At 39.1% G+C, this 24,697-nt stretch overlaps 1 protein-coding gene across 3 annotated transcripts in view; it reads right to left on the minus strand.

Moving 5' to 3' along the window:
• Positions 1-9,782: 9,782 nt before the first annotated feature.
• The window catches only part of NAA16 (N-alpha-acetyltransferase 16, NatA auxiliary subunit), a 62,747-nt gene continuing 47,832 nt past the window's right edge, over positions 9,783-24,697 (minus strand). For all 3 annotated transcript variants that reach the window (XM_065743987.1, XM_065743985.1, XM_065743984.1), the window contains 11 exons: positions 20,190-20,262; positions 19,793-19,962; positions 19,261-19,413; positions 17,298-17,426; positions 16,553-16,766; positions 14,401-14,594; positions 13,575-13,683; positions 13,015-13,113; positions 11,834-11,977; positions 11,060-11,157; positions 9,783-10,810 (listed from right to left, as the gene is read on the minus strand). In XM_065743987.1, the coding sequence (XP_065600059.1) occupies positions 10,610-10,810; positions 11,060-11,157; positions 11,834-11,977; positions 13,015-13,113; positions 13,575-13,683; positions 14,401-14,594; positions 16,553-16,766; positions 17,298-17,426; positions 19,261-19,413; positions 19,793-19,962; positions 20,190-20,262 (1,584 nt within the window). In that variant the 3' untranslated portion in view covers positions 9,783-10,609. The remainder of the gene's footprint in view (positions 10,811-11,059; positions 11,158-11,833; positions 11,978-13,014; positions 13,114-13,574; positions 13,684-14,400; positions 14,595-16,552; positions 16,767-17,297; positions 17,427-19,260; positions 19,414-19,792; positions 19,963-20,189; positions 20,263-24,697) is intronic.

A 24,697-nucleotide genomic window follows, 5' to 3' on the forward strand; every position in this document is an offset into this window, starting at 1 on the left:
AGGGCGAGGGAAGAAAAGTTGAATCTTCTCGAATGTTGAGTTGTAACGACATTTTGAGACATATTGTCATTGCTCCTCAAAGACATGTAACGAGAAAAACAATGTTCCAGACAACAAATAATCTGTATTTAGCAGATTTGTTCACCCTTCCTTACAGCTGGCATGGAAGCACTTATTTATTTTTGCTGTGGATCAAAAGAGGTTCTTATGGTGCTGTTCAATTCCTATTTATTCTGTGGTTTCCTCCTTTCTTGTGGTCTTCCTTTGTTTTCCTTTCTGCTAATAAAAGTGGTTACAAACAATCTTTTTTGAAGACCATAGTGACAGATGGAAAGTGAGGTTAAAAAGCAGAGAACAAGAAGAGAGAAGAATATGACGTCAAGAGCATGAGAAGGATGAAAGACAACAGGAACAATGGAGAAAGGAGAACTGTATGACTAGGAAGAACTCACAGCCCCAGAATACAAGGACTTGGCCCCATAGCAATTGTCTCTTGCCCAAGAACCTGCAGGGTCTTTGGCCACATCATCGCAAAGAATGAAGGCTGAGGCAGTACATCAGGGCAAGGGAGGTTCAACTGATCCTCTGCCACAGAACAGGGAACGGCCTCTCCTCCTTTCTTCCCATATCCTAAATTCTCTGCGTGCCATTTGTAGTGGGTTTGTCTCACCTTATGCTGTGCCAGTTCATCACACTGGAACAGCAGAAGGCTTATCAAGGGAGAAATGAAGCATCCTTCTATTAGATTGGGTTGAACTGTGTCAGCCAAGCCAGATGAGCTCCAGAGCTGATAAAAGCAGCATGCACAGGGATGGGGGCAGGGGAGAACTGCTTCCCAGTAGCGACAAAGAGTTTTTCCTTGGCCTTCTCTTTAATTGCTGCTTCACACACAAATTTACTATTTTTGTAATCATTTACAGGCATGCTGAAGAAATATTTCCCTGAACTTCCTTTCTTTTCTGTTTTGGCACTTGTGAACCTTCTTCCCCTAAGAAATCCTTGGTCATGCTTGTCACTCCATACCAAGTGTCAAAGCATTTCTTCCACTAGATATTCATGTCTCCTACCGCAGCTCCTTCTGTCTCCTAAGCAGCCTGGGATTCCACTGATGGCAGCAGATATTCAGCTGGTGAATTTTAATTTTCTGCATAAGCACTTAGCTTATGCATGAGGAATAAAGACTGTCTTTTATGTCTGTTTTGTTCCGTGTAATAGAGTGTATGTATCCACAGGTCACCGTAAGTATCATTTCAGGGCCCCAGCATGCTCCAGCTGAATTAGATGCATTTTTCCTGTTGGTGCCAAGAGGAGCAGCCCACATCTGGCAAAAGAGATCTCTGTCTCTTCTATACACAGTGCCCTCAAATGCTGCAGACGGACACGTCTGACTGCTCTTGTTTATTGGTGGAAACCTCCAGCACAGCCTGTAATGTAAACCTCGGCTACTGAATCCCTCCCTTCTTCTAGGCAGCAGTCCAAGGTGTATTTAAAGTGAATTTCTTCTTGACCATTCGACACAGTGTCTCCAGCCCTTCCTCAGCTGGTGCTGCAATGTTGACAGTGGTTTCCTATTGCGTTCTTGACCTGACAAACTTGCGAGCCACAGAGCTGTTTAAACCAATAATTCTGTTCTGTAAATACTCTTCATGGAAATGCTTCTACAACACCAACAGGTACTCTGACAGTGCTAGGCTGCCAGGATTACAAGGTGCTGGTCTTCTAAGCCAAACACCAATACGGGGCACAAAACCTTGTCTTGATGTGCAGAAGGGAATCCTAGGGCTGGTTTACACAGATGTGGATGCTGCTGCTTGAGTAATTTGGTGGTTTTCAAACCCAGGGATGCCTACAGGCTCATAGATAACTTCTGAAGTATTGGAAACCAGAGCTGTAGAAGGGGGGTGGGGGGATGGGTTGCATGTCAGAGGTGGTTGAAAACTTCTGGTCTAATCTATCACTTCCTTTCCCCCACCTCAAAGATCAGAATTACCCCAAGGTATCGACCCCGCTGAGTAAGTACCATGTGCTCACAATTAAAAGCAGATGTTTTGTGAAATTTCATCCCATGTTCTCACTGGTATTCACCTCAGACAAAAGCTACGTGTCAGATCCCTGCCCATAGAAGCGGGCTGCAGCTTTTCACATATAATATCTGGGAGTCTTCTAATAAATTTTAGCTTGTTATAATAATAATTACTTTAAAAAGCAGCATTACTAGATGGTTGAAGCAGATACTGCATTTAAAACCTGGGAAGGACAAGGAGAAACCCGTCGTTGTCAAAATTATAGCTGAAGGGAAGTCAGGGAATGAAAAATTTAGGCAATCGCGGAGGAGAAAAGTGAAAAGTATCACAGCATGAAATTGCACAGCCAGACTGACAGCTAGGGAAACCTAAGTCCTTGAGCCACAAAGCAGGAGTAGCCCGAGCACCACAGGTACGACTTGTCCCCCAGCTCTGAGCACCATGGCCCTGCCCTCGGGGTACTGCTCTGTGGAGAGAGCCGGTCATTAACACAGCCGTCTATATGAATGCTGCAGTCTATCTTATCCTTCATGCTGCAGCTGCTGGGAAATTGCTAAACTTGTTCTGTAATGAGGGCAGCTGCCTCATTAAAACTTGGTGGAGATCACCCACGCATTTTACATAGGGTACCTAGCTGCCATCAGAGGCACAACAACCTACCATAGCTAATGGCTGGGCTAAATAACACCAGTGACTTGTAGCTCCATCCATGACCACAGAGGGAAGCGAGCGTGACTCACAGCAATATAAATAATTTTGAGAAACCACACAAAAAATCTGCCAGAGATCTCTCAAAAGGCTTCCTCTCGTCCCAGCCTTTCCTGGTTTTCCTTAGACCTGAACTTGGCCTGCAAACCAACACAGTTCCTTACACTTTCTTCTCTTGCTCTGATTGAAAATGGCTGCAGACTCACAGACCAGCTTACTGACACCCATGGCCATGACCAAAGCAAATGTCTTGATGCTAAAATCTGCCAAAACCTGAACTTTCCTTCTCCAGCCCATTACTCTTATAAACTTCCTGCTTGTGAAGTTAACCTCTTAAATGGGAATATAATATGATCAATTTTCCTCTGCCTTTTAGTAACTTGAGACAGTAGCTCTAGGAGTTTTGAATGGATATATTTAAGTTATCTACTCTGAAATGTGCTTATGGTGGTTCAAATGGAACCACAATTGCTTCAATTGGGTTAAAAGTCACTGAAACTGAAGGGTGTAATTGTAGTCTGTATCAAAATCACTGGAAGGGACAGTTCAGTGTAAACTTCTGTCCACAGCCAAGAGATATTCAAAACTGGTGGAGTATTTGGAATTTCTGGGTCAAGGGACCTTGAATACTGCATGGGATGGGAGTAGAGATCAAGTAAGGAGGGGGGTGGCAGTGAGCAAAGATAAGAAACTTTCATAATTGTGTGACCAGACTCAGTTTTGTGCCTTCTTGAGAGAAAGGAATAATGACACTTCATGAAAGCTCAGCTTGTATTATCAATCTGACTTGGAAATAGTAATTTAGAAGCAGAGACGCTATTGCCTCCAATTTCCTTCCTGTGGGTTTCAGTTCCTATGCATTTTGCTTATAAACTGATTTCTCTTCCAGAAGAAGCTTACCCAGAAAACTGGCCCAAATGTACCCTAGGGGAGACGTATGGATCACAGCTAAAAGCTTGGGCCTGGAAACTGGGAGATGGCCTTTGCTTGTTTGATTCTTCCGTGCTCAGGAAAGTTGCCTCTGCACATGCTTGTCACAGAACTTCTGGAGGAACCTCCACTGCCTCTGTTTCTTCAAATCTTCTTCAGTCAGCAGTTTTTTCTAACGATGCTTATGTTAAGTTTCATCAGTACAAACAACTGACAGTATCCTAAGAACAGTCTGCTAAGTATCCATGCTGAGCATTGTGCTATGGTGACAGCGTAGAGGCATCAGAAGTTCCTTTATGAGTGAGATGGCTTCAGATGTAGGAGAAACCAACCAACCAAAACACTGCTTGAAAGCTGTCCTAGTGTTTCTAAACCTCAGTGCAGGAGGAAGGATGCTATTTCATAGACTTTCCTCTGTCAGTACAAGGACATAAGCAGTGACCAAGCAGAGAAGAAAGGTCAAAAAGCCAGAAAGACAACGAGAGAAATGTAAGCAATGGGATGCTGATAGTGTTCATGCTGTACCACAAACTGCAGAAGCTGAATCAATACCTTTCTGCCAGTTTTGCTTCAAAACCATTCATGAATATCACTCTGAGGCGTTTCAAATATGAATGAGAAACTGTTTTCCACATGATTTTGCTCTGGATTATTGAGAAATTGAGGAGCTAGAATTGCTGAGTACGGCGTTACTTAAAAACAACCAACAAAGCTGTAGTTTTGTCCAGAAGGAATGTTGACTCAACAGCAGATAATTACATACAGGAAAGAAATGGGAATTTATGCTGCGAGAGGCTTGTATTACATGAAAAATATCTAACACACAAACCACTCTGGAAACAAATTGTAAGTCTTGTGAACTGAAACATATAAGGCAGCTCTCAGTATTAAAATAAGACAGCATCTCCCCTAATTCATCCTTTCTCTAAGTAAAATAAAAGAAATAAAGATTATAAATTGAATTGATTAATAAGTACTATGGTAAAAACGTGTATATATACATATATATATATATATATACACACACACACACACACTTGTGGCCAAAATACTTGGCCAAAACGATACTAAGCGCACAAAAAGGAAGAAAATATTTCTCAGATTTCCCTGGAGACAATGAATATCATCTGAACCTTGGGTTTGTTGGTTTCTTTTTTCCTTTCTAAGCTTTACTTGAGGCTCCATTTGGTCTGCCTTACTTTGCTCTTGTGTGACTACACAGAAGCTTTGTCTTTTCCATGGTCCAGAAGCATCTTTCTCCTGTGCTGAACCAATCTCAAGTTAACTCAGAGCAGCATGGTCACAATAGAGGTATTGAGGAATTACAGGGGATGCTGGATGCCATTCCCATCCATCCTACTGCAGTAAGCTCAGAAGAATTGAGTTTTACTCCCCCTCTCTCCTCGGCTGGCACTGAGGCAGAAGGAGACAGAGGACACGCAGGAGCACTTGTTTGCCGAAGGCATGCGGCTGCGTTTGTTAGAACAGAAGCACAGCGCTTCATGTATTTGTGTTGCTGTAGTGCCAGTCGAGGGCCAGGACCCCATTGAGCCTGTCACCATACAAATGTGGAACAAAAGCGGTAAGCCTTGTGCTTCAGTTAGCCAGTAAATCACCCTCCTTTCAGGGACAGGGATTTGCATATTTATGGTTGGGAAATAACCGCGCTGTAGTAGGTTGGAGCCTCTCTTGTTAGGAGTGCACAAGGAGTTGTGTAGTTGGGAAGAAAAGGATCAGTGTTACAGGCGGAGACCACGTACCACCACATCCAGCTCTTTCCTCTGAGACAATTGCATTTCAGTTTAAGAATAATTCTTGAAGGCACTGGGTTCTTTCCCTTTTTCTCAGCCTTGAATAATTTTCGTGACAACCTCCGGCAGCATCCCATCTTCCTCACAAATGAAAGTTAAGTAAACCATGATCTGATTCTCCCAGCCAGGGGGATGATCTGTTACAGAAGCTTCTTCCGTATGCTCATTTTCTGTTTTCTACTATTATTCCATAAATAATGGGATACCAAAATTGCCACCCATTTATTAGTTTTATTTCTGCAGTAGAGGATTTGCACATCAAACTATTCAGGGCATTCATAAGAAAGAGTATTAAGAAATAATAGAAATAAAATACCACTGGAAAATACAGGCTTTGCCACTGTAGACGCCCAAAAATGTAGCCCCGTGCATCCAGATTTATCCTGCTACTATATTGAAAAATATTGGAACCCGAATTACTGTGGTCACAAGCATTCCTTAAAGCAAACTCCAAAGCTCACAAACTGCCACTTAGATAGGGTTGTATTTGGCCTAGCACTTGATGCAAAGGGAGCTTTCTTGTTACGATGAGCAGGCTTATAAGCCTTCAGCACAAAGGGTGAGACAACAGAGGAAAAGAGAAGGAGAAAAAAGCCACATCTCCTCAGCCAACTTGTGCAGCAGAGGGTTATGTACCCAGTCAGGCTGGCATGGCCACCAGCCACCACAGCCCTCAGTCCTAAGGAAGACCAGGGCTGCTCTCAGGATGCACAACGCTGAGGAGAGGTTGGCTGATAATAAACAGATATACACAGAGATGCGTTGGGTACCCTAAAGTAGCCCCAAACTGCAGGCATGTGTGTCATGTGTCCCTGTCTGATGGGACTAGGATTTGTTGGGAGCCCCAGAACTACCCCAAACTTACCTTCAGTCAGTTATTTGTTGCTGCCATTTCCCCAGGACCTTCTGTCCCTCGGAGATGGGAAAGGTGTGATATTGTCCATCAGACATCACTGTCTGTCTGTCAGTTACTGATAGACAACCAAGCCACGTTTGCTGGGTTAGGTCCCTGACAAGCTGTTGATTTGATCCCACTCACAGCACTGAACAAGTGCCAAGGGCCTATAGCAGGGGAAGAGGCTGAGGAATGCAGCAGGGAGAAGGCAACCTGCTGCTCCACTTTTAGAAACGAAGAAATCCTCAGAGAAGCTGTACTGCGTGTTACAGGGGAGCCTGCACAGCACAAGCAAAAAGGATTTCAGCCTTACACATCTTGGTATCACAACAACAAGGGCTACACATAGGCTGCCTATGGCCTAAGCCAGTTCACACACACGTGCAGCACCATGCCTGAGCTAACCACCAGCACATGGCCTCACCACCCTGACTCATACTCTAACCCCTGTGAATACCGGTCTCTTCTGTGCCCAACTAAATCATAAACCTATCCGTGGCAAATCTGCCTCAGTTTGTTGGTTTTAACGTCCTTGCAAAGACACTTAGACACGCCGAGAACAGTATCAATAGAAATGAAGCTTTCCAGCACATCCCAGGCAACTCAATCTAGTGCCTGGTTCAGCGGGTGGCAGCCCTGCCCATGGCAGCGGGTTGGAAATAGATGATCTTCGAGGTCCCTTCCAACCTGAGCCATCCTAGAACTCTATGATGAGGTACTCTGAGCTTGCATGAAATACAATCACATTTGCATTAGGTAAAATTTGATTAGACACCTCCAGTGACAACAGGCTGCTTTGATATCTTTGGCTCTACAATTCAAAGAGCCAGGTCTCACGCAGTTAGTTGGCTGACCGTGGGCAGGCTTTAAGGCAAACCTATGGCCTGGCTTGTGCTGGGCACTCTGTGCAGAGAACAGTCAGGCAGCTCCTCACCTCTTGGCTGCTTTAGATTGGACCGTTTATCATATGCAAGCCATCCTGGAAGCACCAGGTGTCCTTTACAGTGCCCTCTGCTTTCCATCACTTCGCAAATTTGGTCAAGCTCACAGCTTCAGAACAAGTCATGGCCTACAGATGCCTGGGCTATGTGAATGCAAGGCTGATTCAGCTACTGAAGCAAACAACCTCCCTCTGCCACCTGAAGAAACTAAAGACACTGGACATTTCCCTATGTTTGTCCTACAGTGTCAGAAAACACCTGAAAACAGATGGCTGCAGGTTTTCGTTACTATGAAAACATTCTCGATGCAAGACTTCCCTCTAGTGGAAGTGCCACGAGCTGACCACTTTTCAAGCTTCCATGTGCACTCATTTCCATTTTATCTGTTCCCTTGTCAGCTTTATCCCGGATTACTTGTGACCAAACTACAGGGTTCTTGCAGCAGGACCCCACAGGAGCCTGGGTGCTGCCTCCATGACACCACGGCTCTTAACAATTTGGCTTGTACTAGGAATAAATTGTAAGGATGCAGAGAAGGAAACAAAAACAAACCAGCTCAAACCAAGTGATTTTCAAAGATCACAAAGCACGAGCAAATCCAAATCTCAATTTGGATATAGATTCCCAATTCAATTTATTTGATTAGTCAAAGGCTTAATAAAAATAGAAAGAAATCTGAGTATTTTTACCTCTTACTACACCTGGAGTATATTTTGGCCTTTATCAATTCTTCCAGACTGTCCAGGTTTGAATCAGGAATAAATTTCAGACTTAGTCACAGCACTGCTTACAGAGGATGAGTGCTTTGCTCCCTGTCTGCACTTGTCTCTTCTCCTTGTCAGAAGCACTGCTTTACCAGTCCTCACTACAGTGCCTCCAATTAAAGTCAGCGTAAAAGTTCCCATGCTGTGTTTGACACTCCTGCCACCTCCCTGTGGGTTAAGGGAATAGGTGGTGGTGAAATTAAGCAATACCCTGAGTCTCAGCCCTTACCTATTCTCCAGGCTTGCCTCCTTTCAGAACAGATAACCGGGCTCAGATCTGAGATCAGACCACAGGGAAAGACCGCTGTGATGAAAGAGATCCGAGGCTCTTCAGCTTGCAGGTTACCTCCACACACTGACTGGATCTGAGTTGTCCACAGATTCTTTGTGCATCCAAGCACTTTGATGGCAGTGGACTGATAAGAAAAGACTAGCTACCTCCTGTGATGTACCTCACGTTTGCTAGAGGAGGAAGGAGAAAGCGATGAAGAACGTAAGACAAGAATGAAAGAGTTGAGCAAAGAGCTGAACTAGGCCAGCTGAACATAAAGTTCAATAAGAGGAAATGCAGAGTACTGATTTGACATGCAAGCACTGTTGGCATTTGCATATTATGGCATGTTTCCTCTTATTGAACTTATTGAGTCTTCACCAAATGCAGGCTGATGAAGTACTTGCAGGGGTCAGCTGAGCCAAAACAATTCCATCACAGGCAGGTATCATTCCCTGCCTGAGACATCTTCGAGCACGTTGTCCAACAGCAAATGGCATGGTGAATTTACAACATAAAAATGTCCTGCCATCATTCCAAGGCTAATATACATCTACACGATAAATACAGTCATTACTTTTCAACTACTCAGAATGCCTGGGTTAAACCAGTGAACATGCAATTGAATTGAAAACAACTAAGACGTGTAATGGGCTTTAGTTTGATGTCCATAAATACACAAGAATTCCAAAGCAAAGGCAAGTGTGTACAAAATAATTTATTACAGCATAACATATGTTGGCAATATTTTACAGTGAGTTTTCCATTCAACAATTTTCAATCTAAATAGATGACACACAAAGGAGAATTTTCATTAGAACAGTTTATTTGTCTTAATAAAATCCCCTCTTCATTAATTCATATTTGCCTTAGAGGGGCTAGTTAATATTACTGAAATTATTTACACTGCTGTGAAATAAAAACAAAACTGACTGAATGATTCCATTACAGTTTCCAGAAAATGGATTTCCTGTACAAGCCACAGTATAGTTATATTTTGATAGCAGTTCTTATAGAATGTAAAGCTGTCATATGTAGCCACTTTGTCCAGCATTATGCTTTTAAATAGGTATATTAGATTCAAACTTCCATTTTCACGTGTTGTATATTTAACAGTTAATGCACCAGAATGCAGAGTAAGAAAAAGGTTTGCTGTGATTTGTAGTCATCCTCTTTGTGCTCCCTTGAACAGTTTTTAAATATAAAACACACTCCCCACATACTACTTGCTTTGCAGCACCTAAAGCAATAGTACTTAGGCATGAGAAGTACTGGCGTATCGGCCGTAAATCCACAACTAAGACTTCTAATGGAGGTAATACAGTAAACTTAGTAGTGAATTTTTAGGACGTAGAGAGGAACTGTATCCCCCATTGCTGTACCTTACACATCTACCCAACAGCGGAGCAGCTTTTTTAACTTAAGTGTCAGTAAGTGAACAGATGGGGAGAAATCAGAAGCGAGAGAAAGAAGGGTAAGATGGAACAATAACAACAACAAAACAGAACAGAACAGTATCAAATTCATTGCATTTTCAGGGAATTGCTTGAGAATACTCAAACAGAAAATGTTAAACTGATCATCAACTTCAGAAATAATAATTATGGAACACAAGGCAGATAGAATGCAGCTTTCAAAAAACCTTAGTTTTTACACAAACCTAATCTTCATGTCCATCAACACTGGTTCCGTAAGACACACACCTTACAAAAACATGCAAACTGCCAACGTTCACTGTGCTTCAAAAGAAACCAAACTGAGCAAAGATTAACAAAAGTAAAATTAAAAAAAAAAAACCAAGAATAACAGTAAAAGATGAAGAGGGCAATTCAAGCAGCACTTCTGTCTTTATCTGCTAAAAATGCTCAAAAGATCATTTATTAACAAGATATGATCACATCTATACGCATATGTAGTGACACTTGTGAAAGCAGTTTAACATCCATAGTTTTTCTTTTGGTGAGGGAGGGCCGATGGATTATTAAAAGACTTCCAACTGTACAAGTATAAACATGAAAAACGCCGATTAGAGATAATGCTTACATAAATATTGGCAGTTTTTGTTGGGAGGGGAAAAAAATAACTAACAGTATACTCCGTTTCATTTAGCTATCCAAATATTTCATTTTAGACCTGTTAAAGATATTAAAATACAACCTGGAAAAGTAACCCTGATCCGTGTCCAGCCAGCGTGTAATGACAGTCAGAGTTTGGTACGTGTGTGTAGGTATGGAGGCACACACACACGGGCTTGCATATGCTACTTCATATTTCATTAGACAGTAAGTCATGGTTAATGGCTGTATGATTCACAGATGCAATGCTGCTATCATCCTCGTTTGTGGCAGGCATAAAGGCAGATGTAAAAGGAAACAGTTTATGACATGCTGCTTGATATTCTTCACATTGAGTGTGGCAACTTCCGAAACTGCCGTCGAGCAGTGCCTCGAAAACCTTGGTTAATGTCTACAGAAAGGAAAGCAGCAGTTAATGAATGTGATTTACAGTTGTTTTAATACCAAAAAGACGTGCTGTTCAACTCTACTAATCTGAACAAACACTAAGTTGGTATTCAGAAATAATTACCTTTCTAAAAGTTTCATAAGTTCTCTGAATATTAATTTATCATGAAATATAAAGCATATATGTTATCATACAGTTAAGTAACCTAAGGCCCCATATATTTGTCTCTCAATACCATATTGTTTTTTTTACCTTCACATTTTTGTCTCTCATGTTTTTATCCAATCTGGTAGCCACAGCAATTGCTTTTTCTTGCCTCGATTTGTCCAGAAAATACATCATTTTTGCACCTTATCACAAGAAAAACGAAAACACAGCACTGAGATAACAGCATGTCACAGTTCAATTATCACTAAATGCAATACTGCATATATAGACACAACAAATCCCATACAGCTACCAAGAGAAAGTAAACACACTCCATAATAACATGGGAAGAGAAAGTAGAACCTGGAAAACATCCGGCCAGACGTGTAACATGATGACAAGAGTACAACACCACAGCTGAAAGAATCAGGAGAAAGATCTGCTGAGATACCTGCACGTGACTTCCATACTGCTTCCATACGTAAGCTACCAAAGCCATTACAGGTATAGTTCACTATAGGTATATTCAAGACCCGCCTGGACGCCTACCTGTGCAACCTGGGCTAGGGAGCTGCTGTGGCAGGGGGTTGGACTCCATGATCTCTGGAGGTCCCTTACAACCCCTACAGCTCTGTGATCCTGTGATATTGTAATACACTTTAAAGCAGGTTCTTTACGCATCTAATACACCAAGTGAATAAGTTTTCTTTTTTTGGTTTGGTTTTTATTTGCCTTAAGCAGTACAAGAAGGCAGAGAAAAAAGTGAACAGGCAAATTTCTGCCTCATTCCAAACTACATATAATGAAGAAATAAAGATATTGACTAGTGACTTGAATCACTGAAATTCATTTTCAAAAGCATCAGAAAGCTAAACAAACCTGAAAGTTGGTGCTGAATGGAGGTAGCGTTGTGTTTGAGGAACTCTTCATTAAAACTTTCCAAATTTTTATTGACAAAGATTTTCTGCATTTCTTGGCTTAGGACTTTGCTCACAATGTCTGGGAGGTTACTATGGTCAGATACTGGAAAGGGGGAGGGTAAGAGGGAGAGATGAGGGAAAAAAATACTTTTAGACAACTGTAGAAAACAATGTGAAACAACTATCCCTGTAAAACGTCTTTCTAATTCACAAATTTGTGCCCAGAAACAAATTTCCGTTCAGCAGTGTTACAAGTTAGCACAAACTTCAGTATTCAGAAAACAAAGCTGTCAGATTGATTACATTTTGAAAAATGTTTGCTGCAAACACATAAGCAATCTGATGTAAACATATGTTTCTGGATCAGAACTGTAGAATAGAAGTGCAATATAGACAACATATGCTACTAGTTAAGAGTGAGTTTATACCACCTAATTGAGAATGATGTCAGCAAGAAATACTCAAACAGTTCCTCTTAATACTGTCTTATGTAATGTTTATGAATCAAAAAATTAAGACTTGATGTTTAGGCTGATAGCTGATTCATATGACAGAAGAAAACACTTGGTTTGTTAGTGGTGCTTCAGACCAAACCAGATAAAACATTTAAGAAATGTATCAACTCTATGGTGCTTGTTCAGTTCAACCTAGTTGCACTTAAAAGGAGGAACAAGCATTTACACAGTTTCTCTGTAGCTCTCCAAAAGCATTACAGATGCATTAATAGATGAATCTTTCATATAAGCCCTCTGCTACATATGCTTTCTGCTACCTAACACAAGAAGCTCACAGCACATACTTTACTTCAGTCAGAATCTCTCCCCCATACTTGCCACTTCTAGGAATTTCAAGGGACTCTGCAACACCTACTTCTCTGTGAAACCCAGCCAGTGACTTACAGGGTCCACCTGGTGGATTAATGCAGGAAGGAGTATGCAAAATTCATTTCTGTAGTACCTTGCATAGCACAACCTGTGCTTTCTCAGGTACTGCCTAGAAAAACAAGCCATTCGTTTTTGTCTTGACTTCAGTTTGTGTTTCAAGAGTACATTTACACATGACAAAAACCATTTATGTACTCATTCACATTACCTCCTATATCCTTACACATACATACGTACGTACTTCCTATACACATACCAGCTTTAGAGAATTTAATCAAGCACTCATGTAGCCACGGATTATTACTGTTGATAGCAAAAGCTCTTTTGACAGACTGTAACATTAACAGAAACTTTCCTGTGGGAAGGGAAAAAACAGAAGCATACTAAGATTAAGAATATGCAACTTCTTCTAGCTCTCTGAATCAGCTATTGTTTTGTTTAGTAAATCAAATACACATTAGAAATATCAAGGCCCACAGAAAATTCAAGAAGAAATTTTCTTCTTGCATCTAAACGTCCTAAGAATACAGAAATTCCTATAGATCAAACTGACAAAACGGCACAGATGATGTTACTATCCGTTTGGCTCTGTGCTCCCCAAGTTAAAGATCACACTACAAATATATTTTTACAGCATTCATCAGTGTATGCTAAAACTTCATCCTCCCCTTAGCACTGTGTTGCGTATAGCCCATTATTTCTGGATCATATACGCTGCTGCTTCAGTCAGGTAAGGAATTATCTGTTTCAGGCAATTTTAGACAACAGTCAGAGTGAAGAATTAAATTTGTAAAGGAAAAATAAGCAATACTTTACCTTTTCTAAAGTATATTTCAAATGCTAATAAATGTGTGTCTATGTTATCTCCGATAAGATTCTTAAGTGGAATAAGGAATTTAATGGCTTCTTCTAATGGATTTTCTGCCTGTTAACAAACACACAAGAATTCAAACAAATGTCCAACACAACCTAACAATAACAGCTTGTTATTCAGAGCATTGAAACAATCAGAGCTCAAAGGTGAAGTGCTCAAGAACTACTCAAAATTCAGAAAGCTAAGACTTCCAGGTGTGTACTCACGCTTTCATATTGACAAAGGCAACAGCAGTGCTAACTCTGGCACTGCTCATGCAGTGTAACTGGTTATGTTCTCAGCTAGCAGCTAAAAAGAAAATATCACCACCTCAGACCAAAAGTTTAAACTTCTTAAGTTATTTTGATGCAGAAAAATCCTCTGTGCTCAGGGAAATACTGGCTCTGTCTTCATACTTTGTGGACTGCAATCAAATTTCTGTTAGTTATCATACAGCAAAAAGAGAAAAAAACCCAGTACTTATGGCAAGAATAATCTTTTTGTTCAGTATCTTAGTGAAAGATGGCTTACTATTGGTAGAAGTAGTATTACATATATACATATACAGGATATACTATTTAAAGCAGTAATATAAACCTAGAATTTCTATTTATCAGAGAAAAAAACTGCTTTTCTTCAACATAAGTAGATTACAAATAAAAGGCATCTTCGCATGCAGAAATGATTTTATATAAACTGATGGGTTATTTTAGAAAGACCTGATAACAAATCTGCACTATAGGTTTTTCTAAGATAATGACAAAAAGGTAACAAAGGCACCATGCTAACCCTTTCCAGTTTTTCAGGAACTAGTTCTTCCCTAGGTCCACTAGTTTCCTCTTCCTCTTCATCTCGCTTTTTCTTTTGATTCTTTTGTTGTCTCTCTCTTTCTGCATGCTTTCTTTCCTCTTCAAGTTTTGCTTTCTTCTGTGCTCTTCTTTGCTTGCTAAGCATTTTCTTCAGTTCTTTGGCTGAGAGATTTTCTACAGATTAAGTAACAAATACATTAATTGTTTCATTAAGATGTGTATCTCAAACCCCACTCAGGAATATCACTATGCTCTTCCATCCATTTCAGTATACTTTCCAGAGTACTGTACCACCATATCATCCAACTTTAATACTGGGTTACCACACAACACTTGATCTTGCTTATTTCCTCTACAACTGTTGTTAAAAAAAAGCCTCAGCTACTTGAAAGATTAAGTACAGGAAGCTGTTAAATCCACATGACAGATTTTGGCACAGAAGATGAATAATAACTTTGAAAGGTAATACTGAGCTAATGTGTTGATTGTGGCTCAGCTTCTTCCCTACTTTCTATCTAAAGCATCCTGACTGATTTGCATTTCACTTAAAACAAGCCTGCTACCTTTCATTAACATCTCTGATCCATACACAGCCTTGATAATAATCTTCATTTTCTACGTCATCACTACAGATAAATTGATGCAAGCAATAGTTTGGAGTGCAGAGAGGTAAAATATTCTGGTATATGTTAAATAGTACCATTATAGGAGGCTTCATATTGATTAATGGGTTCAGATTTATAGATGAAGAATGCACAAAAAACATGACTTCCTACAGGTTCATACGGAAGTGAGAAGCCTTCACCTTTCCCCATCCCCACTTTAGCTGGAATTACACTGTAATGTCCACCTGGTCTTCCATCACATTTCACAGATAACAGGATCTGCACAAATAACATGGCAAGGAACAGAAGAACAAGCTACTGAGGGACATGTATGTTTTTTGTGACTACCAAATCACAACATCTACTGGGCTCATACTGGGACCAGCTACCACATTAAGAAGGTGGAGCAAGGAGAAAAACATTGTCACCCATACATTCTTCCCTGGTGGATAAGCCTACTTAAGTTTCAGTTCAGCAGGCATATGAACTATATGGTTTCACAGCCTTCCTCACTTTAATTTTTATTATATACTGCTATGTTACATAGAGAAACAAAATTAAAATCTGAGAGAAAAATAATGCAAGTTGAACTGTGCTGTGAAATGTGACTTTTTATATGTGCTTCATACATATAAATAAAGAGGGGAAGAACTCATTCCCCTTAATAAAAGGTAAGATTGTATTAGCAACATAAAGTGGCATTTTTAGTTTAGTTCAACTTCTCTTTATATTTTATTTTTTATCTCCATGTCAAACATCCTTCCCTTTGCAAAAAGCTAAGCATTAATTTAATCCCTTTTGTCAACTATTACTGCAGAGTTGACGGCCACTATGATTCCACAAAAGAACAAGCAACTATTTTCTTAAGATAAAAAAAATCCTCATTAATCACTTGTCATTGAATATACTCTGACATCCATATCACACACAAGTGGTTTCCAAAGTTAATTTGCTTTCTCTTTCAACACTAGTTTCAAATGAATTCACAAGTGCATTACTTGTGCTAATACACACTTATTCATTGATTTCTTGGCCCCAACATTATGTGAAAAAAATCAAATAACTAGTAATAACTAACTAGTATTACTAAAAGCAATACTACAAAATCTATGAAGATTAAATATATGTTAAAATACGATCCTTACAGCAAGTCAGACTGCTTTCCCACCAAATCTATCCATTATGTTTCATAATTCACCTGTTAATGACATTTATCTTCTGTTTTAAATGGATAAATAGTGGAAATCAATTTAATTTTTTCCTCTTAAGGTTCTGAAATACCACTCACTGAAATATTCCAACTACAGCTAGGTTCATTCACACACTGGTTTTACAATATGAGGGGAGAACAGAGGAAAAAAGCTGTACTACGTTATCTATGATTTCTTTCCAGTTACTGATCAAATAAGCAACAGAAATGGAACAAGGCATTTATGTTACAACTCACTGATTCTATAGCACATAACTTATATTGCTTAAAAACCTTTTACTTTCCATACACATGAGCCTCCATTATAATCTAGATACCTGAATTCACTTCTTGTTCTTTGCTTTCATTGGTTAGAGGATTATCATGAAGCTTCAAGTAGATTTCAATTGCTGATCGAGCAGCTTTGAAGTAGAAGGCATGTTTCCTGAGCACATCTTCTAATCTCAAAAGGTCTACATAGGCACGAAGAGTCATCTTTCTCATGCAGTATGTGTGGAAGTCAAATTGATCATCCGTTATCTCAAAAAAATGCTTCAAGGAGGGGAAAAAAAGGAAACCAAGTCTAAGGCATTTCCCTGGCTTACTCTGTTTTTTAAATAAATGGTGATAAAGTTATAACTGATACTATAGGCATTATTTAACAAGCACAGAACTATTCTTACAATATTGGTCATCCAAGAGAACGAACCTGTCAGTAGGAAGAACAAACCCAGGAAAATCTCATTTTGTTTGCAAAAACTATAATGATATTGATCAAAGGCTTAGGCACTCTTTAAAAGCCAAGTGAAATATGATTCGTCTCATTAAAAAACAATAAGCAAAAAGACAGCATGAAGTTAGTGTTAAAGTAGTAGGTAATGGACATAACATTTTATACTGGATCCCTTTCACTATTTCAAAATAGTTTTGCACAAAACAGATAACAGGTGTCACCCTTAGCTATTACAGTAAATCACCAAGAGTTAACCCATTTTAGAAAGTGCCTATGCAAGAAAACTGTGCTGTTCACAGCTGCAAATATCTTCATTAACAGAAAAAAAAAAAGTGTTTTTACCTACTTACCCTTTCTACTTCGTGACATTTTTTCAAGGCATCACCATATTTCCCTAGCCTTTGATAAGCTGCAGCACATTCAGTCTGGAACCACATACACTGCATCTCATTTAGGTTTTCCATAGCAGAAGTCCCTTCCTGAAATAAGCATTATCATCACTTTTTGCCATTATAGTTTACCACCTTTTTTTCAAATATGACTAGTTCCAGCTTGTCAGTAGGAAACTACTTGCAATGCCATGTAAAATGGGTACAACATCTCAGAGTAGAGGACTCTACTTGTGATATCTTAATGCATAACGCTTCTCTCAGAGGGATAAATTCAAATGACTTTAAAAAATAATTGTCTGAAGCAGGTGTTTCAACATACTATTAAAATTAACTCATGCTTACATACAAGGTCCTACAAAAATCCAGCTGTAAAGCTACTGCTTTATCACATAGTATGAATAATTTTAGTATTTTAGAACTAGAACAGTCTACCCAGGGCCTCATCCAATCTAGTTTTAAATGCATCCAAGATTGAGGGATCCACAACTTCTCTAGGCAACTCAACCCAGTTCCTCATCACTCTCAGTGAAAAGTTTCATCCTTATGAAACACTTAATCTATATCTCCTCCTTTTTAAGTTTAGAACTATTCCCCATTCTCCTATTGTTATTGGACCACATAAGAAGCTGGTCTCCCTCCTGCCCATAAGCTTCCTTTAAGTTCTAGGAGGCTGCAATAAGGTCTTCCTCAAGCCTTCCCTTCTCCAAGCTGAACAAGTCCAGCTCCCTCAGCCAGTCCTCATAGGAGAGGTACTTCAATCCTCTCCATCACCTTTGTAGCCCTCCTCTGGACATGCTCCAACATCTCCATGTCTTTTTTGTGCTGGGGACCCCAGGCCTGGATGCAGTGCTCAAGGTGGATCCTCACAGGGGCAGAGTGGATAGAGACAACTACTTCCATCATTCTGCTGACCACCCCCTCTTTTGGTGCAGTCCAGGATAGAGTTGTCTCTTTGGGCTGCAATTGCACAGTGTTTGCTCGTATCAACTTCTTCATCCATCAGAACTCCCAACTCCTTGACTACACCCCTGCAGGTGTTCTTCTCTCAGTCTGTACACATATCTGAGATTACTCAAGTGCAATACCTTGCACTTGGCCTTGTTGAACCTCATTAGGTTCATGCAGGCTCACTTTTCAAGCTTGGATGCCATCCCTTCCTTCTGTTATATCAAGTGCATCACTCAGCTTAGTGTTGTCAAACTTGCAGAGAACATACTCAAGCCTATTGAGCTTTAGCAGTCAAGCTTCAAACAGCTCCCAGAAATACTCAGGAAGCTTGGATTCACGTTCAACTTTTGTCACACTTAAGAACTAAAGAGCCTAACTTGCATATGTGCTTTAGGAAACCCCACCCAGGTAGCTGTCTTTCATAGCTAGTTACACAAATAATATGGAAACCCAGACTTGATGAACCTAAATTTTATACAAATATAAAAAACAGTATCACATTTAAACTTTTTGCCCTGCTTATTATAAATGGAACTGCTTTATAAAATTTTAGTCTGTAGTGCTAGTTTTAGTGAATGAAGTGTTCAAGTCCAAACTACACCTATGTAATTTAATTAAGGTATAATGAATGTAGTAGCTTGCATATTCCTGTGCAGTTAGCTCAGATTATATTATTGGCAAATGGCAGATTCTGCAAACAAGATATCCTTTGGAGGCATTTTCAGAGAGGTACTTTAGAAGTATGTCACTACATAAGTACGTCTGGACAAGTATCTCAGAATAACCATTCTGCTCTTCACATAGATATTTATCACTCAGTGCGAGGTATGAAATGCATTATCTGAAAAACGGACAATTGAAAAAAGATAATTTTCTGATTTTAGTAAAAAATTAAGTCTTATATTAGCAAAGTTAAAAATGAACTTCCAAAAGGCAAACAAAACCTCCCCCTTCTTTACAGTGGTGTACTTACCCTAGTGAATTTAGAACACATCTCTTCTGCATCCTTCACCATATTTGCTCGCAGCATGTATTTAGCACATTTAGAATTGATAAATCTGTCTGCAGTATCCAAAGATTGTGCTTCATCCATCCATTTGGCAGCTTCCTTCAGGTTACCTACATGCTGTTGGTAAGAAAATAGTTAAGGAGAAATAATTAACTTTCAAGATAAACTCTCTACCAACCAGCTCCTGACATCTATAATTACTGGTATTTCTCTTTCAAAAATAACAGAAAGACCATTCCTGCTTGTTCCTTTCTCTCACACCGTATTTGTATGTACAAATCTTCTTTTAACAACAATTTGCTTTAAGCTATGACTCACTCTGTAAAATCTAATCAAGATATAAAGGTCTTAATTTTCTTAATGAAAGAACAGCGCACAGAAAGAAACCTGCATGGAAGTCAGTGCTCATAGTGCTATCCACACATTCACACCAGTTTCATGGGGCTTTTTTGTTGTTTTTAACTATATATTCCACGTGTCCAAATTCACTTTTTACCTTGTAAATTTTTGCTTTTAAGTAGAATAGTTCTATTAACGTTGGAGTGCTTGCAATTGCAGCATTAATGTAATCCAAGGCCAAAGAACACTGGCCAAGTTTGTCAAAGTGCTGTGCCAGGAAATACCGAACCCAGAGCAGCGTCGTTGGGGGCTCTCTCTCCCCGTTTTCTGGAACAAAATGGAAAAGGTTACATTAACCAGAAAGACTGAACACTGCACTTGGAAAGTAAACAGAAAAAACAAAGTGCAGCAAATTCATTAAGTATTTCCTACAATGCTTTCATTTACTAAATCTTATTCTGCAAAAAAGTTTCAGCACTTCAACAATTCTCCCTAACTGCCATAAGCAGTCATTACATCATATTTAATACAAGAATCAATACATTGAAACTTACCACATGGACCAAAAAGGTCACATGCTCTCAAAGAGGCTTCATAACCAGTAACGAGTTCTTGGATTGTAGAGACCTGCATATAAAAAAATACCAACTTCAGCTTTACTGTTGTGTATATGTACATTAACACACTGAAAAAACACTTGGGCAAACTTTGAGAAGCTATTCTAAAGTAATTATTTAATTTTAAAACATACTGTAGGTATTCTCAGATAACTGACTTTCAGAAAATGTGATCACATGTTTTAACTGGCAATATTGCAGGCGTAATCTTTAGCAGCATACTTACAGAAGAAAGCATATTTGATCGGTATCCTTCACATTTTATTTATTAGGATATTAATCCTCAAATGTCCTAACTGAAACAAGTTGCTTTGGAAAAGGCTGGGCATAAATTTCCCATAATAATGAAGACACAGGCCACGTCTTTTTGGTTTTCTAGCAGGACAATAAGTACTACTAAAGATGTATTATTATTTTATTGTTAAGAGGCATTGCTGCCCAGAATACTGAGCGCATCCCTTTTACATACCCTCTATACATTGATTAAGGCTAACACTTTCTGACATCATAACTTGTCAATAGCATAATTTCTCACTGCAAGGCTAAAGACTCAAAGTTCACTCTTAGTTTTGGACTCACACTATTAAAGTTTGAAATTTACAAGTGTTAGTATCTATGCTTTTCATGACAAAGAACTGTTCCAGAAGCAGATCCATGGCTTCCAAGTGTCACAAAGGATTTTTAAGCATTTTATTAATCATTCAGCCTGTTTTGTTGCAACATTAGAGACGAGCCTGCTATACTTCGCAAGTAGACAAAGCCTCTTAATAAAACAAGAATACCAACAAAGAAAGAACTACAACCCATGTATATGTACCCAAAGCACTGAAGAGACTTGAAAAGTGAGATCTGACTGTAAACACGACAAGATAATAGCTACATTAACCCATCAAGTCACACTTACAGGTCATAAAAACCTAAATCTGCAAGAAAAAAAAAAAAAGACAATCCTACATTAAGAATATGCAGTTACATTAGTAAAATAGTAATCACTGTGGAGGGAACAAATTAAAGAAGTAGGATTTGTCAAAGCATGCAATCACTTCAAGATGCACTTGGGGAAGAGCCGGAAGGGGAGGGAAATGAACTTTGTTCCAGAAGACCAAAGTTTCCAGAAGATCAAAGCAGCACAGTAGGCAAGAAATGGTGTTTGTTTGAAAGAGTAGAGGTGACAGGCTCAAGTCACATGCAGCCAGTGTAAATGTCTCAAAAAATGTAATAAAATGTATAAACAGGTATACACATTCTAGAAAGCTCTGGGCAAATCTCACGAGAGTTTCTGGTAACAGAAATCTCATAAAACACAATAAAACATTACTAGACTTCAAATAATTACAAAATTGTAAAGAAACAGTAAGAAATCATAAGTAAATGGACAGAGGCAAATAACCACATTAATCTGCTCCCTGGCCTCAGACATTTGTTTGCTAAAACAAACCTCCAGCACTCTCAGAAAATCTTTGAAGACTATTCTGTAAAATGAATTTAAATGATGAAGTAAGCATCTACTTCACAGTGGGGCTCTAGTATAGACACAGTAGAGTAAGTGTTATCCTTGCTGCTTTTCACCACAACTTCAGAGGATTCCCACACTTATCTTCATCTGATTGTTAATAAACTTAAATACCTCTGAGATCAGCCAGTTTTGCTAGATTTCAAGTGAACTTTGCAAAGGGAGAAAAAGATTTCTTCATACCATACTGCCAAACTCTAAGTACCAGTTTTTCCTCTACTGCAGGCAGATTGAGAGTACAACTGGATACAGACCATGCCACCACCAAAAAGAACATTTCCACTAGCTCCAAGGCACACACATAGCCAGTCTCTGCTTTGGGTCAGGGTTGGTGGCTGTTTCCAGGCTTACAAGTGATTTTACTCCTTGCCCCAGTGTAGGGATACCCCACTGCCAGCCCCACCTGCAGCAGGCAAAGGAAAGGCAGAAGGGTCTTAAGTCAGTGTACAGCAGAAGTGAAAGGAAACACTCTAATCCTGAGGTGGCTGACAATACTACGTGATACCATGTCTTAACAAATGTCAAATTCTTCCAAATTCATAAATCTTTTTCAGTTTCTACACTCCAGTGGTGGATATTGTATTAGGAAAGCTAGTCTGAGCAATGCATTTAGAAAATACTGCAAGGATTCAGTTAAAGCAACAACTACCAAACTGCAAAACAGGTGATTCAAGTATTTTAAGATATTCCTGATGAAAATAATTTCATGTTTCTCATGACTCACAAAACTTGTTTTCTTTTTTTATGCTGATGTTGTTTTGCCTCAGTCTCTTTCTAGCAACTTAGGAAGATAATTTCTGGTCCACGGGCTGCTTCACAGAGCTAGTCTGTAGGCTAGAATCATCACTGTCATCTTAAAGTATTCCATTATTTCAAAGCAACACATTCTTCATAAAGATCATGTTAGAATTTCTGAAAAAACAGAAGACAAACTGAAATATCTGGAAATAGCACAGTACTCATCCTGATTAATTTCAAGTAGCACTTTTCCAGGGAAAAAAAAAACAAAAAAACAAACTTTATCCTTGCCATGCATTTGAGAAAGTATAAGGTACTGCAAAAAGTATCTTAAGTCCTCAACAAATCTGTTTTGCTATGTCAAGAAAGGATCTAATTCCACAACTGGGCCCAAATACCAGAGAGACTACACATGCATACTACTGGTGAAAATGCATCTTAACCTACCAAAGAACACCCTGGACACAACCAAAATTCAAACCTCACACTTTTCCATAGGCTGCTACCTACTACTTCAGTATCACTGCAAAGGAACAATGAGCTAAGAAGCATGAATCCAAAAACAGAGGGAAAAAATGCTCGTTTCCCTTTCTCCAGCTTATGTCCGTATTAAATCTGTATGTGTTCACAAACCAGTATAGATCCTGCAGTAATCCTGGCAGCTTCACACACCTACTTGAAGCACAAATTCCAGAAAGGTCAGTGGCCTTTTAGTTCAGCTTTGTGCAATTTATTTCCATTACATGCACAGCTTCACTAGTAAAACTGGAGTCAATTTCTTCAAATAAGCATTTAAGGAATAGAGTGATACTGCAATGAATACCTACTTAACAACATTTTAAGGTAAATGTTAAAATGTGAGCTACAATAACACAATTTACTCTAATCCTGATTCTGAATTATCTGTCAGCACTAGCTTACTTACTGGACTATATTCAGAAGTATTTTGTGCCCACTTTTACAACAGACTACAGGGCCTAAAGGAAAACTGTTTTCCAAATAAATGGCTGATGGCTAGAATTCTTTTATTGTCAATTGCTACTGTTATGGTAGAACCTCTGGGCAACCATTAAGTGGAAATCTGTGCTACACACTATAATCTTCCTTTAGGCAGAGCAAAAGAGGACTATCACACACAAGAACAATGATATAGAGATGAAAAATGTCATGTTAGGGCTACAGTAGCTTAAATTCTATTTCCTTATTCTTCTTCACATAAACTTGAATGAAATGACAAAGAGAAGTAAAGAGGAACGGGATAAGGAAATATTTTTAAGAGGTGAATAGAAGGTGAGCTGTAATCTGCAACAGAAGATGATGAAACAACTCATAGCAAATACTTCAACACAAAACATCAGTGTTTCAAACAAAAGTATCAAACTCTACAGTTCATTACTAACAAATCAGGTTACTAAATTAACTGCATATCCTCTTATTGCATCAGTGAGGAAGAATATTTTAATAGACTTCTGTTTCAATGACAACCTTCAAAAAATAAACACTTTCACTCTTCAATAAAGTGAAAGAAAAGGAACTGAATATAATTACCACTACCAGTAACATGTTTTCAGTTACTGCGACTGTAAATTAGTACAAAATTATCAGCACTTCTAGTGCACAAACAGATTAACAGCCACTTTAGGCAGTTTCTTCAGAAGCAATCCACTCATTTAGCATTTGGCACTGTCTCCCTGTCATCTGAATTCCTTGGAACTTCTTTAGTTTTTCTCTCTACTGTTCTCAAAAACATTTCTCCTTTTGTAGTTCTAGAATTATACATCTTTTTCGCTTCTGCCAAGGTTTTGTTATTTGTTAAATGTTTTGGAAAAGCAGTGTCAGAAATAAAGCATCTGCAGTTCTCCTAAGCCTGCTTAAACTGTCCACATACCAACTTATTTGCAAGTATATTTACATAGGAGCTTCCTGAAGAACATACTCTCCAGTACTACAAGAGGAAGAACTAGGAAATGCTTTCTGCATGCTTAGACCTCAGCTTGAATCATCCAGTGATTTTGAAGAGATTAACTTTTTCTTCTCCTTCAAGTGGTACTTAGAATGGAAAAAGAGCCAGAAGTCTGGGCACTTCTCATTCCCTATCTACAAAAAAACAAACGTGCCCACTGCCTTTAAGGTAGTCAATTCAGAACTGCATGAAACCTTAGGTAGCAAGAAAAACATGAGCAATATGCAGGAA

The sequence above is a fragment of the Cyrtonyx montezumae genome, unplaced genomic scaffold (genome assembly GCF_038088225.1).
Source record: "Cyrtonyx montezumae isolate F1298 unplaced genomic scaffold, pur_monq_1.0 scaffold_3, whole genome shotgun sequence".
Taxonomy (NCBI): domain Eukaryota; kingdom Metazoa; phylum Chordata; class Aves; order Galliformes; family Odontophoridae; genus Cyrtonyx; species Cyrtonyx montezumae.